This window comes from Citrus clementina, unplaced genomic scaffold (genome assembly GCF_000493195.1).
Source record: "Citrus clementina cultivar Clemenules unplaced genomic scaffold, Citrus_clementina_v1.0 scaffold_3, whole genome shotgun sequence".
Lineage (NCBI taxonomy): Eukaryota > Viridiplantae > Streptophyta > Magnoliopsida > Sapindales > Rutaceae > Citrus > Citrus x clementina.
Window position 1 is genome coordinate 49,020,340 of NW_006262339.1, and position 13,898 is coordinate 49,034,237.

The 13,898-nt window shown below is 32.8% G+C and overlaps 2 protein-coding genes and 2 pseudogenes across 3 annotated transcripts; 1 reads left to right on the forward strand and 3 right to left on the reverse strand.

The window, feature by feature from the left end:
• Positions 1 to 2,320: 2,320 nt before the first annotated feature.
• LOC112100027 lies at positions 2,321 to 2,543 on the reverse strand (annotated as a pseudogene).
• A 2,284-nt stretch (positions 2,544 to 4,827) lies between these two features.
• LOC18047023 lies at positions 4,828 to 5,894 on the reverse strand. Its single transcript, XM_024187599.1, has 4 exons — positions 5,828 to 5,894; positions 5,429 to 5,494; positions 5,179 to 5,317; positions 4,828 to 4,975 (listed from the first exon to the last, which is right to left on the reverse strand). The coding sequence occupies exons 1-4, from the start codon at positions 5,892 to 5,894 to the stop codon at positions 4,828 to 4,830; spliced, it is 420 nt and encodes a 139-aa protein (XP_024043367.1).
• A 1,162-nt stretch (positions 5,895 to 7,056) lies between these two features.
• LOC18047024 lies at positions 7,057 to 8,240 on the forward strand (annotated as a pseudogene).
• Positions 8,241 to 8,518: 278 nt separating this feature from the next.
• LOC18047025 (transcription factor EGL1) lies at positions 8,519 to 12,505 on the reverse strand. 2 transcript variants are annotated; one of them, XM_006444979.2, is made up of 8 exons: positions 12,083 to 12,505; positions 11,257 to 11,511; positions 11,030 to 11,126; positions 10,864 to 10,878; positions 10,527 to 10,583; positions 9,522 to 10,430; positions 9,001 to 9,441; positions 8,519 to 8,917 (listed from the first exon to the last, which is right to left on the reverse strand). In XM_006444979.2, the coding sequence occupies exons 1-8, from the start codon at positions 12,205 to 12,207 to the stop codon at positions 8,846 to 8,848; spliced, it is 1,971 nt and encodes a 656-aa protein (XP_006445042.1). In that variant the 5' UTR covers positions 12,208 to 12,505; the 3' UTR covers positions 8,519 to 8,845. The 2 variants fall into 2 exon arrangements, with proteins under 2 accessions (XP_006445042.1, XP_024045649.1); XM_024189881.1 differs by lacking the exon at positions 10,864 to 10,878.
• Positions 12,506 to 13,898: the final 1,393 nt, after the last annotated feature.

A 13,898-nucleotide genomic window follows, 5' to 3' on the forward strand; every position in this document is an offset into this window, starting at 1 on the left:
ATCAAAATCAACGAATTAGTAAAACCCAGAATTTCAGCCAATTAAATCCAAAAAAGAATACATTTATTTAACTTACAGAGGAATAGCCAGCCATCCAAGAATAGAAAAAGCGATCCAAATTTAGTATTGCATCTACAACGCAACAAAAAATTTAAACAAAATAAATAATCAATGAACTACAGAAACCCTAAACCATATATATATGTGTGTGTGTGTGTGTGTGTGTGTGTGTGTTGCATTTTCCGACCTTCCCAAGTGTAGGGATCAGGCATTTAGCACCATTGTATCAAGAAACTTTTCAAAAGTAATTACATGTTCCAACGCCGCCTAATGAGACCAAAACGTGAGAAAAGATTTAAGAAAAATATTTGATTGAACACATAAAAATTAAGTATAAATTAATTCAAATTTCTGCTAGCATTTAATTTAGCATGCACAATATTTGTTAAATCTTATTAATTTATACCTGGATCTTGATAACGCTGAATTGATTCATCTTATACAAAAAAACGAGTTGTAGTGACAAAGGAATTAATAAAGCAAAAAGGGTCATCTTATATTTCAGCAAAGACTCTTCTTCTTCTTTATCAGTCGTCACAACCTTGATGTTAGCATCTGCATCTTTAGGCGAACTAGCGTTTGGAAGCGTTATCTTAGGCGGCTTTTTACGGTTGATTGTTTGATGTGTACTGTGTAAGGGGTTCTTTGTACTTCAAAACAAATATAATTTTTTTTTTAATTAGTAAATATAGCTAGAGTTGGACTATTGTCAGCCCTCTGATTTCCTCATTGAACCCCCTTTTTAATTATATTTATTTTATTTCTGAAAATACCCCTTTTTAGATATACTTTTTTAAATTCTTATTTTTTATTTGATTTATTTTATTGTTAAAACTCAAAGTATTATTATGCTATTTTTTAATTATTTTTAATTTTATTATTAACCTACACACAAATTAAAAAGTTGTATGGGTGATAAGTTTTTTAGTATTAATCATTGGTTGAAATAACACATATTTCAAATTATAATTTCAAAGCAATTTTAAGTATAAAATATTTAATCAATAAGAAATCAAAAGAGAACAATAAATTATTCTAAATTTATACAATTTATTTTAATTAGATAGGAAGTAACATATAGATTTATTTTTTTGAAAAATATTGATTATGAATTAAGTAATTTGTTGGGAAAAAAAAATCTATATGTGTTTAATTTTCAATTATCCTTAATTGTAATTTTATTTAAAGTGAGGTTTTATAAGAATAATATAGGGGTGCTAATAGCTCTACTCATATAGCTAATGGGAGGAAGACTCCCAACTTAAGCTAAATTTTGGGGTTAGGGGTTGGCAATCAGTGAGTTTGGGCTAGACTTTTCCAGGTTTAGGCCCAAGTTCACATGTTGAAAATATGTTTAAACCTTCAAAAGTCTATCTACATTTGGATGGGTTAGACTTGAGCCGGGCCTAAGTTTTTTCATTAATTATAAAATAATTTTTTTAATAAAGTAAAAAATATTGAAATTAAAGATAATTACCTAATACATAATATAATAATATAGTCCAATATATGAAATATTAGTAACACAAAATAATAAATCACAAATACTAATATAGAAAATATTTATTAATTTAAAATTTTAAGTTTTTTTCTTTTTTATTTAAATGTAATTAATTTTTTATTTATAAATTAAAAAGTCCGGACTTCCTAGGCCCTTATTTAAAATTGATATTTTAATTTGGAAGCTATGTTGATATGCTTTTTTATTTGTATAATAAAAAATCTATTATATCTTTAATAATTTTGTCAAAATTATTATTTAAAATTGATATTTACTACATATTATTACTATTTGTTTAATAGTTATAATTTTTTTTTTTTTCCTACAACAAATGTAGCTTAAAAAGTATAACATCTCAATCCCAAACATGATTGATAACATTCAAATTATCTGCGTATGCCATCACCACTAAACCCATATAACGAGAGACTACAAAATGAACAACCAATTCATTGGAGTTAAGCTTGTTGCACTCACAAGAATGTATTTCTTGTTCTAGACATGTAAATTTGTAATGCATACACATATCAGGTAACAAACTAATAGCATTTCGAATAAAGTAACCTTAAAAAAAAAAATCCACGAGACAAATAATGCTTGATAAAGAGAACCAAGAATCTTTACAATTTCAAAACCAGCAATGAGGTCCAAGTCTAAAAAAAGCAAAATTTATTTATTGAAAACCCAAATTAGGCAACGTCATGCGAGATGTAAGAGTCAAATGAAAGAACCCAAATTATCAGAGTATCGTTGAAGTCATTATGTCATAATCGTGATAACATAAACACTTTTTTCTTCTGCAACAACATTAACTTCACCTTTCTCTAGCACGTCATAAAATACCCTTGCTTTTCATTTGATTATTCCAGTGATTCATCTTTCAAAGACCACCGATACCCAACCTCAGTGCAGCTTCTAAACATATCTCCTTGATAACACTTAGACCCTTCGAGGTAGCGCGAACAATCTTGTGGCCAGCCATTTCACTTACAGTTAGATGCAGTAAACCTACATTCAAGAAACAACAGGATTTTCCCCTGTTAGTAGGCAAAAAGAAATCCCAGGAAAACTGACATGTGAATCATAATAAAATATAGAAAACAAAATGGCAAGAACAATACATGAGAACCCATTAACCATTAACAGGTTACGACGACAACCTGCTTGTACAATGCTTGTGGCTTGTCACTTATTTGAAGCAAAACTCCTACATAAATACTGAAATGATATCGTTTGAGCCAATCAGCCCAAGCATTCTGGAGCTTAGCTCAACTTCACTTACCTATATCCCTACGTTTAGAAACCATATGGCTTCCAATATAACTATGTTTAGCATTACTTTCTATTAAGCTTTTCATTACAATCATTCATATTATCATTGACAACGTAAAACATCATTTTAGTATCTGATGCCAACATATTTTTTTACATGCTTCATAATCCTAAAATAAATAAATTCCATATCACTTTATTGCCATGCCAGAAAGTTTGTAATCGAAGTCATTTTCTGGGTAAACGAAATCCAACCTGACCAAAGTGCGACGGCATAGTTATAAAAGTAGTAAGCAAAAACAACTAGATTCATTTCATATACAAGAATACAAGATCGATAAATAAGATTCATTTCGCTTCTTAAGTCACGTGTCATTCTCCAATGGGATATTGAAATTTCTTTTATTTTGTTTCATTTTTAAGTTTTCGCACTTTCTAAATTCAACTTGTGGTAAAAAAACAAAATGTATATAATAATCTACGCGCAGTACCTTATTTAATTAAACCAAGTTTTTTGGTTGATAAATTTTTGTATAATAATCATTAATTTAAGTAAGCAAATTAATTATAAATGATTAAATTATAATTTGAAAACATTAAAAGTAAGAAACAATTAATTTTATGATAAAATAAGAAAAGAAGATTATTCCAGATTTATGCAAACCAATTAGATAAATAATATCTTAACTGACTCAACTTCTAAAGAAGAAGAAAAGAAAGGAGAAAATGAATTAAATCTGCATAAAAGAATTATGTAATTAATGAATGTGGCTTTAAAGAGTTCGAGAACAAATAAATATATTTAAATTTGAATGAGACATTGTTTTATTTCAACACGGGTTTTATAAAGATGATGAAATAGTTGAATTTGTTGAGAGCAGCTTATATGGGGTGATCTCATTGAACCGTCCTATTACACACGCCATTTGTCTTTAACTTTATCTCCCACCATTTAATTGGATAATTTCAAATTGATATATTTGTCAAAATCTTAATGCACAAGGGCAGCACACCATCTACGCGCCCATCCCACTTAGTTCTTGCTACCCATACAATTTCTAAAAACTATTGAAGCCTCTACCAAGTGAGAAATTCTAAAATAAATGAGAGTTACAACTAATGAATACATGTATGATATATATAATTAAATATAATATAATCATTGCGTGCATGAAGATTTTTCAAAGTAAGTGCACACATGTCGTAACATTATTTAATTATTATAATTTTAAAATTTCTTCAGCCTACGAACCCTCATGGTATTATCAACTGCCTTTTTACGAATTATGTATATCATATATATTTAACATTTATCGAACCTTAGATATACATTCCCAGTGGTTCAATAGTCTGCATATATATGGTTTCAACACATCATCTATCATACATTACATTAGACACTAAATTTTAGGTCTTGATCATTAGTTGATAAGAGCAACTAAAAAGTAAGGAAAACAAATGAACACAACAAACAACAATTAATGTATGTTCGTTCTAACATGCATATTTATTGACTTGGACTAATTTTGCTTGGGTCTGTTGGTTTCATAATTCATTTTCGTAGTACAGCGAAACAAGAACCTAAACCATGACATCTTCCAAAGATTGAGAACGCATCTACAAATGGATTGCCTCGGTGCATTATTGTTAATCTCTTGCCCAACAAATTCTCCTCCCTCTGACTGTGTGCGAACCTCTCTCTGCAAAAGTACCAAAGCTGATTTTAATTTTTTTTTTATTTGGTAAAAAGTATTGAGATCAATGTAATGAAATTATTATTACTATTACTACTATTATTTTGAAATTGCTCTACCATGGTGTACTTCTTCGTAATCACACGATTAAAGTGATAAATAGTAAAAAGATAAAAAAACGCATTATAAGTTTGATCGTGTGGTTATGAAGGAGTGCTCCATGGTGGAGCAACTCCAACATAATTGGACCCCTATTATTATTATTTTTTTTCATGCGGTGCCGAACTAATGCATGCATACTTAACTTACATTGACGATGAATTTGAATCCAATCACTATTTGTCCCTTATAAGTGTCATCTTCCAGCAATACATTGTAGGGGGCTGGTTTCACTTCTATCAGTTCCTTGTCATTGCTCTGATCAGTGATTATTCCACCTAGGTAGTATCTGCATTGATTAACACTCGTCTGGTCATGTATATATGAAAAACTTTATAACGACATATTAATATGATATGCACATGAAATATACGACCCATCTTCTTGTTTGTAAATTGTAATTACACCCCGTGATTAATTTTATATATAAATTCATGGTAAGCAAATTAATTAAGGGGAAACATCACTTAAGTAAAGACATTAATAAATTACACGGTTTCGCCAACAAATCCACCATCTGTGAGCAACTCTGTATCCATGATTCTGAATTTGATGTGAGTCAAAAGTTTCCAATCAGACATCGGAAATTCAAATATGAATTTCTCATTCCACCATGCTTTTTCACCTTTCACTACATCACAAAATTAGTTACTCGATCGGTTGAGTATTAGCATTATGAGTTCATGGCATCAACACAAATATACATCTCAAAGAATAAAAGCTTAATTTCACTTAATTGTACCCATTGAATTTTTGCTTCTATGTTCTTGATTTCCACATTGTGCAATGACGTAATAGGATGGTGTTCCTGTGATCAAATGACCAAACTTGAGAATGAGAATTTCTATATATTAATGCTTCTCTCATGCAGATGCATACATACTCATTTTTTTTTAATTTTTTATGCAGAGATATTGTTAAGTCATATGGTTTAATGAAGTCAGTGTTGTTAAACTGTATGACTTTATAATAATGAATAGAACACGAACTTTATTAAACCATATAACTTAATAGCGTGTCCGTATGAAAAAAAATAAAATAAGTGCACCTATACCTGAGAAATTCTCTATATTTTATATATGCAGATTAGTGCTACCAGGCATGAATGAAAAGAGGGATCGAGAGATAGATAAATGAGTACCAAAAATATTTGTGTGTTTAATGCCTTCAGCATTAACGAGAAGAACTTCAAGAATGCCTCCTTTCATTTTTATGTGATGCGAGTGCGCGTAAGCCTTTGTGTTTATGTTAATACGTGAGATCAGAAATAAAACCCACTTATTTAATAACAATGGCATTACTAGTTTCTGAAGATTAGGACACTTTAAATAACAGTCAAATCAATGGAAAGGAAACTAAATTTTAACGGCCAACCCAAGATTCAAATTCACACAAATTAGAGTAACTGCATGGGGAATAAATATTACTTAAGTTACATTTCCTCTTTGTTGACTTATACCGTTTTTGTTTGTAAAGTGCTTAATTTGTATTAATGAGAAATAATGAATTTGAGAGTTTGTATAACATATATTATTTCCATCACCTTAATCAAAATTGTCAAAGGTAAAAATATTAAGAATAATAATAATAATAATAATAGAAATCACACATTTACATCATTTACAAATTTAAAAGATATTCGTATAGAAATAATTTTTACTGCAATCCGCTTAAAGCAATTCTACTTCTTCTCTAGTAAGTAATTTTTTTTTTTTAACTGAACCACAAGGTGGTTTTGAATGGGCCCCAACTGTGGGAGGCACCTTTAAGTCCGTACCACAACCCAAACTTAAAAAATTTAAGAAAAGTTACGGATTTGAAAGCAATTAATGCGTTTCTTATTTAAATATTTCAAACAAAAAAATTATAATTTATATTTCAACATGACAACTTCAATGCGATCATATGCATATATGATCTACATTTTTTTAGCACACTGTATTATATTACATTGTATTAGTTGTAAAATAATTATGGTATTTTATATTAGGTATACGAACAAATTTATTGCTCAAGCTTGTGGAATGCCTTATCTAGAACTAACAACTCGTCTATGTTGTGCAATGAATTTTTATATGAAACATGTATGCAGTTCAAACTTCTTGTTTGGATTCATATAATGACCAGCATTCCTAATTTACTTGCTTTAATTTACATTTGATAAATAGCCTATGACAAAGTTGGCAAATTAATCAAATATTCAGCTTTCCATTATGTTTGAATCTCAAACTTCTGTGGAGCTTCCAATTTTAGACATTTCTCAGCCATTGCAGCCATCTGCTGTGTCTTCTTTCACTAAAGCTTGCAAAAGAGGGCTTCTTCCTCATCAGCAATCATGGGATCTCTAGGGATCTTTATAGGAGACTCTATATGATTTCAAGAAAGCTTTTCGACCTCCCTTTTGATGCCAAGCTTGAACTTGGTCCTTCATCTTCTACAAATACTTACACTCCTCACTTCATTGCTTCTCCATTCTTTGAGAGTCTCCGAGTTTCTGGACCAAACTTCTTTGCATCTGCAAATGTCATCTTTGACCAAACAGAGTACTTCTGAATTTAGGTAATACAAATTGCTGATTATCCCCTTGAGCCCTTTTTTTTTAATTTCTGTTCTTAAATGCTATTTGACACTTTCTTCTCCTTTTCCTTTTCCATCTTAACTTGTCTCTATTTCCTTTTTAAATCACGGCAGTGAGTTATTGCAAGAATATGGTAGCAAAATGACAGGATTATCGTAGAAAATTGTTGAGACTTTGTTAATGAGCTTAGGGGATAGTTTGAGAACAAGTACTATGAATCTGAATTCAAGAATTGTCATGGATACTTGAGAATTATAAACTGCTCACCTCCAGAAGCTTTGGAAAATGAAGTGGAGGGGCTAGGAATGCACACTGATATGAGCTGTATAACTATAGTATACCAAGATGAAATTGGTGGCTTGCAAGTGAGATCAAAAGAGGGGAAGTGGATCGACATAAGACCACGCGAAGGAACATAGGGGATATGTTGCAAGCTTGGGGCAATGAAAGATTCAGATCATTAGAACATTGGGTTGTTTTAAGGCAATCGGTAAACTGCCTTTCTTTAGTTTTCTTTTGGTGTTTTGAAGAGGAGAAGGTGATTTTGGCATCGGATGAAGTTGTAGGAGAAGAAAGCATGAGACTATGTAAGCCGTTTGTGTGTTAGGACTTAGGACTATTTGAAATTCAGAGAAAACAGTGAGAGGGGGAAGTTTGAGAAGGTAGGATTCACTGTCAAAGATTTTGCTGGGATTGGATTCCAAATGTGAGCTAAAATCACCTGGTCCTTTCATTTTACCGAGCAGATTTGTTTGTGCAAGTATTCTTAAGTTAAGATGAAGAGGGGAATTAGAGGGGACAATAGTTGAGTTTTGGGAGCTTTGACCTGTTGGTAGTTAATTGAGCAAACTCAGAACAGTTGGGATTTCAAATCCCAACTTGTGTACCCGTGTCTTATACTATTCTTGTATTTTTGTTTCTGTGAATGTATGGAGATACAACAGGAGCTTGTAGAAATGGTTTTCTTTTTTCAAAAATTCTTGTAGGCTAAAATGTTTGGAAATCAAGTATTTTGTTGTAAAATGGTGCTTCAAGACATCCAACAGTGAATATCAAGCTGTATATTTAACTTAAGACAAAGAAATCCTTGACATTTTCATCAAGAAGACACAGGTTTTCCATTGATGTCTTGCTGTAATTCTGCATGTAAATCTTTTGTTGTTTCTTGAAGGATATGGAGAAAATTTTTAATAAAAAATGCAAGAAGTTGGCACTTAGAAACCTGGCAATTTGCGACTCTCCATTTTAGATAAAATCCTCTCAAACTACATGGTTTTTTTCGTTCACCGCATTGCCAATAGTACAAATTAAACCTATTTGTTTATGAAGCCACATAGATTACTTTAAGATATCGAATCATCACATGGTTTGTGCGATTGTAGTCATCTTCCCGCTACCTAGTAAGGATTGTCAAATTAAATTGCTTTATTCAAGTGGGATACAACATAGCAAATCCTAGATAAGTTACACTGAAGGATTTTCTCTCATTACAACTATGCATTCAAAACACTAAGGAACTAAACCTACACAATTGAAGAAGACTACAACTGCAAATTGATTACTAGTTTGAGATCTTACTTCTTAACACTTACCAGCGATCTTCCAAAGAGCTTGTTCGATTATCCCGGCTGGTGCAATGGCTGCTCCCCGAAACTGAAATATTTAAGTTGACAAAGATTAAAAAATGTGCATGTGGAACCAAAGAAAATTCAAGGAAAATTGACTTAAGCACTAACCGTAGATTTAAGGGCCAATGTGAGAACTCCATCAAGATTTGACGATACCACTGAATAGGCATCCAAGTGCAGGTTGTTTATAGCATCCATGATATCGAGCAATATATATTCTCTAGAGGGACATCTCATCTCAATTAGAACATCCATCTCTTGGATGCTGACTTTTACATCAGCCAGGCCATCTTTTGGAACAAATTTATTAAGTTCTGGGTCAGTTTCATCAATGTCGCAAGCCTTCCTCTTGTTTATCCAAGGCTTCTTGTGGTTATCAAGCTTTTTGTTGTCATAGTTATCAGATGTCTGCTCCACCATCTCTGTGTAATTTCTCTTTGGCCTTGGCTCAGAATCAACTGAGTACATGCAAGATTCCAACTCCTCTACTCTTGCCTCAAGCTTTTTCAAGTACTTAATTGTGTCACTGAGAATTGATGCTTTGTCAACCTGCATAATCATGAAATTATATTTTCATCTGACAAGGAATTATCAAATAATTTTCAGCAGATAACAGTCGAATATATCACCTCACTGATATATGGAACCATTGACCTTAGCACCATAAATTTTTCGTTCTCTGTTCTCTTATCTGATGAAATATGCTCTTCACAGAAATTATCACTTTCCATTGTTACAGGACAATATTTTCTGCAAATTTCTTTCTGGGACCTATGAGTACAACCACCATGCATCAAAGGAACTGAAAATAAAATCTTCTTTAATAAGTTCTGCTGTATCCCTGGCCAATGCCTCTTAACCATTCCTCCTTTCTTCCAACTTACAAAACTGGATTTGTGCTCAACACTAAGGAAACACGGGTTCTCAGTCAACCGATTTGAACTTCCAAAAATAGCAGAAAGAGTTTTCCTGTAGTGTGCACCATCAACTATCCCAAGATCCAACAAACTTAGTTTTGTATGATTGCCTTCTTGAAGTTCTTTCAATTGAATGTGGCTCATGTTTTCATCCTTGGAAGAAGGAAAACCCTCTGCTTGATTCACGAGAGATTCAGATTTATGGTCACTAGAATGCATGGAGTCTGGAATACCATTGCTGAGGTCATCATCTACAAAATGCCAACTCTGAACTTGAGAAGCTGCACCATTTATACCATCAACCATGAAGGATTCTTCTGTCTGGTGATTGTGCTCACAGCCCTTTGAGCATTCATCAGCAGAATCTAAGTGCAATTCTTCATTGATGTTTCCATGTAGTTCATAAACTCCCTCCCCATCAAATTTGTTTTCTTCTCCGGGAGAATATAGGCTCTCCAAAGCCACTGTATCCAATATCTCATGGCTAACCTTGGCACACAGAGGGTCACTGTCATCATCTTCATCGTAAGGAGGAGAGGAAGATTTCTCAGAGCAAAAAGGCTTTGAGAAGTCTAATAATGAGGCTTTGATATGTTGAAGGAGACTAGGATCCTCTGGGACCTTAAGATAAGCCAGAAATAAGAAGATAAGCTGCACCGCTATACATTAGTAAAGCAAAAATTGAAACTTGGGATCTAATTTTTTTAAATAAATTACCAGTTCAGTGACTCCAAGTTCAATTACACCATCAAGATGAGGAAAGCATATGACAGTCTGAAAACCAAAACAAACATGGAAATTGATGTCAGGTAGAAGTTACTGCTAAGCAAGTCCGTCTAACGATGGGGATGATGATCTGTCCACATTTCATGAATTTGAAAAGATTTTCTATACAATGCAGATATGACAGGAATCTTCTCCATTTTTTGATATATGGATTGCATTTTTTTCATGTTGATTTTGTTTCTGATTCAAATCAATTATAACTTGTGTCGTATTTGACTATCCATACATTAAGACATAACTTATTTTGTTCAAAAGGAGCTGTTCATACCTGAATAGATGCACTCTACATGCCATGATCAACAACCAGTCACAGAAAAACAAGTTCCACACAAATAAAGAAAGTCAGTACTTTCACTGGTTGTAATATGAGTATTTAATGCACCAAACAAGCTGTTCAAACGAATGGAAAGAGAACATTGCAGAGGAATACTGACCTTGGCCAATAAAGAGCGAGAGAATACTTTACTATCTGCACACTGAGCATTGCATAACCAGATTGTTTCACTGTTTGCAAGTGCTCTTCCTGGCAAACTACAAGACAAAGTGGAAGGTGACCATGTTAATTAAAACCCCCGTATGATAAGAATGCTATGTATAAGAGGAAAAAAATTGCAAATGAAAGGTGAAAATATAAGTTTTGATTAATAGAAGAGAGTAGTACCCTTGGCCAGAACTGAATACAAAGGACATGCAAACCAAGTAATACCACTCTGCATCAGTAAGATCTTCTGGAGACAATGCAGCAGAAGGCCTCTTATAAGCCAGCTCAGATTCTCCTTTCAGCAAAGACTCGTAAAGCTCTCTTAGTTGCTTACTCCTTTGTAAACCTATTTTATCAGGTGTAAGTTCCATTGCTTGCATTGTCTTCCTAGTCTTGATGTCTCCATTATAGTACCCATCACCCCACTCTAGAACCCTAGGAACCATTGTTTTTTTATTATCTCAAGGTAAGTACAAAGAACGGTAATAGAAAGCCGGTACATAGACCAATTGTAGGCCATTAAGAGTTGGTTAGGCAAAAAAGGAAAACTTTTAGAGGCCGTTTACACTTCAAAAAGATAAAACAAAATAAAGCTTCACTATTCATTTTCCCATTGCTACAAAAAAGTCTCTGTAAGGTAATATAATGTTGATTCCCATCTCTGGCAACATCACTTTAAAGGTGAGTAAATTGATTAACAACCTCATTTCCTCAAGTTTCATAAAAAAACAGAATGTGGTACCAGATATTGGGTTATGCGGTCTAAAAATTTGGCAATACAAAGGTAAAAATGTGAGCTCTTTCTTCTAAAATAGCGGTATATATCAGTGAATTATAGGTATCAAATATAGCAAATTTAACCAAAAAGATGGCATTCGTTGACTCCAGAAACCAAAATTGTATATAGAAGTTGAAAGAAGAACAAAATTGCACCAAAAGATATTGGACAGTAGAAATGAAATACTTGAAAAAGGAAAAAAAAAAAAAGAAAATAAAGATTATATACCCTTGTTGTGCAGCTGATAATGACCAGAAAATTGCATAGCTCCATTGGATACTCCTAACAGCAACAGCAAGCTGTTTTCTTAAGATTTCTGGCACCCCCTCCTGGTTTTGAGCAGCACTAGCCATTGTCAAGCACAAAAATCAGTAAATTCAACTTAGATAACCGGAAAGAAAGCCCATCAACAGACAAAATGGTCAACAAACAAGAAGCAAAGCCTTCACAGAAAAGAAGCTCCAGTTGTATTCTGTCAACAAAATTTGGTTGTACAAAATATCACACATTGAGTTCAGTTATATGCAGCAAGGTCCTTACTGCGCTGTAAAAGCAAAGCTTACTGAATTATAGAATTATAGAAAAGAGAACTCAAAAAGGTGGACTATATGTTAGTCTTTTATAAAAGAAGAAACGAAAAACGTGGGGTCATGCACAATTAAAGAGTGTTCATGAAAAAATTATTTTCTGAATGCAAATTCTATTCTGTGGCTCTCAGTAATTTAATTTCTATGCCAATATACTACTCATTTCGCCCATTCCCAATTTCTCATAGTACTAATACCAAGAAAAAGAGGGAAGTAACTTTGAAGGCGGCCCCAAGTAATGAATGAATTGCTTTGGCAGCTTTATCGTAATAATTATTTCTAGTTTTGGCCCCGCATAAACAAATAAATATAAGCTGCTCCAAACAAAGCAACTATGTAGCCAATGGGCCCTTACTTACCCCATTGCCAACCCTCGCCTTCCAAGTTTTGAGTTTGCGGGCAGGTCACGGGTCTGTATTTTATTGTTGATTGTAAAATTGAACAGGGATAATTATATTTTCCATCGTATTAGTAGAGTAGATTTGTTGAGAATAAAAATTTATATTATGTTATAATAAATTTGATACATTTGTCGCAATAACTTTTTTATGGTAAAACACATGCCAACAAGACATTTGTATATATGTTCTAGTACAGTCAAAAAAAGAAAAGAAAAAATGAAAAAAAAAACAAATGTCCTTTCTCCTCCATGATTGTTTTTTCGTCGAGCTTCATTATGCTTCCAAGTTATGGTTAAACTAGTAGTATCTATCAATTAACAATTGGAGCCACCCTCGTCATTAACCGTGTGTTAAACGTACTCTTCTCAGCTTGTAGAGATTAGCGAATCAATTTTGGGTCCTATTAATTACCTCGTAAGTTGTATTTGGTATTTGATATTTAGAGCGTGACTGCTCACTACCGAATTCAAAAGTTATGTAGTAGCAATAATGAACAGAAATAGGGATCAGGTTACGGTATAATTATAGTACCGTGTAATAATTGTATCTTGTCGTTGAATATACTTAGATTAAAAGAGTTTACTGACATTAAATAACTGGATACAACTATAACACAATACCATAATTGCACCACATATTTCTCTAAAAATAGACGTAGATGAACTTATAAATGACGAGAGATTCTAGTCCAATTCTCAGAAAAAAATTTAATTATAGCACGTGGAAGTGGAGCCTAGAAAATAATAAAGAAACTTGGCAGTTATTTTTTATTCTCACATCAATCAACTGTGCTGTAAAATCAATTTACAAAAAAAGGTACACAAGAAAGCCGTGAATGTTATAAATGGTGGATTCCTGTTTCCTGAATGCGGGGGCCCAAACTTCAAATGTAAATTAATTAATAAGCGAATAATTCCACCCTACCCCCAATTCTTTTGATATTTTCTATCGTGCGCACAATTGTTTCACCTTCTTTCACCGTGCACCCGAAACCGTCAGTTTGGCTGTCATTTTAACGGTTTCCATCAGTTATTTTGTTAATTGACTAATTTAACC